This window comes from Arachis duranensis, chromosome 10 (assembly GCF_000817695.3).
Source record: "Arachis duranensis cultivar V14167 chromosome 10, aradu.V14167.gnm2.J7QH, whole genome shotgun sequence".
NCBI lineage: Eukaryota > Viridiplantae > Streptophyta > Magnoliopsida > Fabales > Fabaceae > Arachis > Arachis duranensis.
Window position 1 is genome coordinate 75,715,207 of NC_029781.3, and position 942 is coordinate 75,716,148.

The following is a 942-nucleotide window of genomic DNA, read 5'->3' on the forward strand; positions in this document are numbered from 1 at the left end:
AAACCTTAATAATTAAGACCCACTATATGAGCAAATTGCTAGCCAGCAACAAGCAAGCAAGCTCGCACGCATTAGTCATGCATCAATAACTTTTTTTTATCTTAGCTAAGATAAAGCTAAGGCAGAAATGTAATTTTTCAAGTTAATAACTATATTTATTCCAATTTTTTTGTTAGTTTTAATTAGTTATTACCTAGGATTGGGACTGTTCTTTACTGGCTTCTTTCCATACTTCCTCCATTTAAATCCATCATCCATGACCTCTTGCTCCGATCTAGTTCTGAACACCACCCTTTGCCTCGCTTCTACCTGCTTGTTTCGCTTACTCACATAAGTTTTGCATTTTCTGTCAACAAAATCCAAAAGCTACTCACGATCAATAATTTAATTTAATAATAGCCGATCAAAGATTATTTTACATGTAGCACATATATACATAAAATAACATATAATAATATCTATATAGTAGTACTAACTAATAATATATACGCATGGTACAGTATACCTATTTTAATTTATTGTTTAAGGAACAAAAAAAATAGAACCATGTATATGTAGAGAAAGATTATTTAAGCATCACTTGCATGTTGTTATTGTGGTTGGAGGTTGTTGCACCACCAAATTCGTGATTGACATTGCTTGATGCTGCTGCCAACGAAGATGATTCAGTACTCTGTGACCAAGAGTCTTGATCTTGATGTTGATGATGATTATCAATAATAACATCATCATCAAGCAATAGATAATCAGATAACATGAAATCTGAGGTGGGAGTAGCCATATTCACGAAAGAATGAGCGCAATTAGGGTTAGAATAATTAGGGTTTCCAAAATCGTAGTCCTCCATTTCAAGTAAACGCAGGTATGATGACAAGTCAAGTTATAAGATTCTGCAAATTGAAAGAGAATATTTGGCCCCTTTTTGCCGGTTAAGCGTGCTTC

At 33.8% G+C, this 942-nt stretch overlaps 1 protein-coding gene across 1 annotated transcript in view; it reads right to left on the minus strand.

Moving 5' to 3' along the window:
• The window catches only part of LOC107470306 (probable WRKY transcription factor 50), a 2,984-nt gene extending 2,079 nt beyond the window's left edge, over nucleotides 1-905 (minus strand). The window contains exons 1-2 of the mRNA XM_021133586.2: nucleotides 585-905; nucleotides 194-346 (exon numbers count right to left, since the gene is read on the minus strand). Of these exons, the coding sequence (XP_020989245.1) occupies nucleotides 194-346; nucleotides 585-847 (416 nt within the window). The 5' untranslated portion in view covers nucleotides 848-905. The remainder of the gene's footprint in view (nucleotides 1-193; nucleotides 347-584) is intronic.
• Between the last annotated feature and the right edge of the window lie 37 nt (nucleotides 906-942).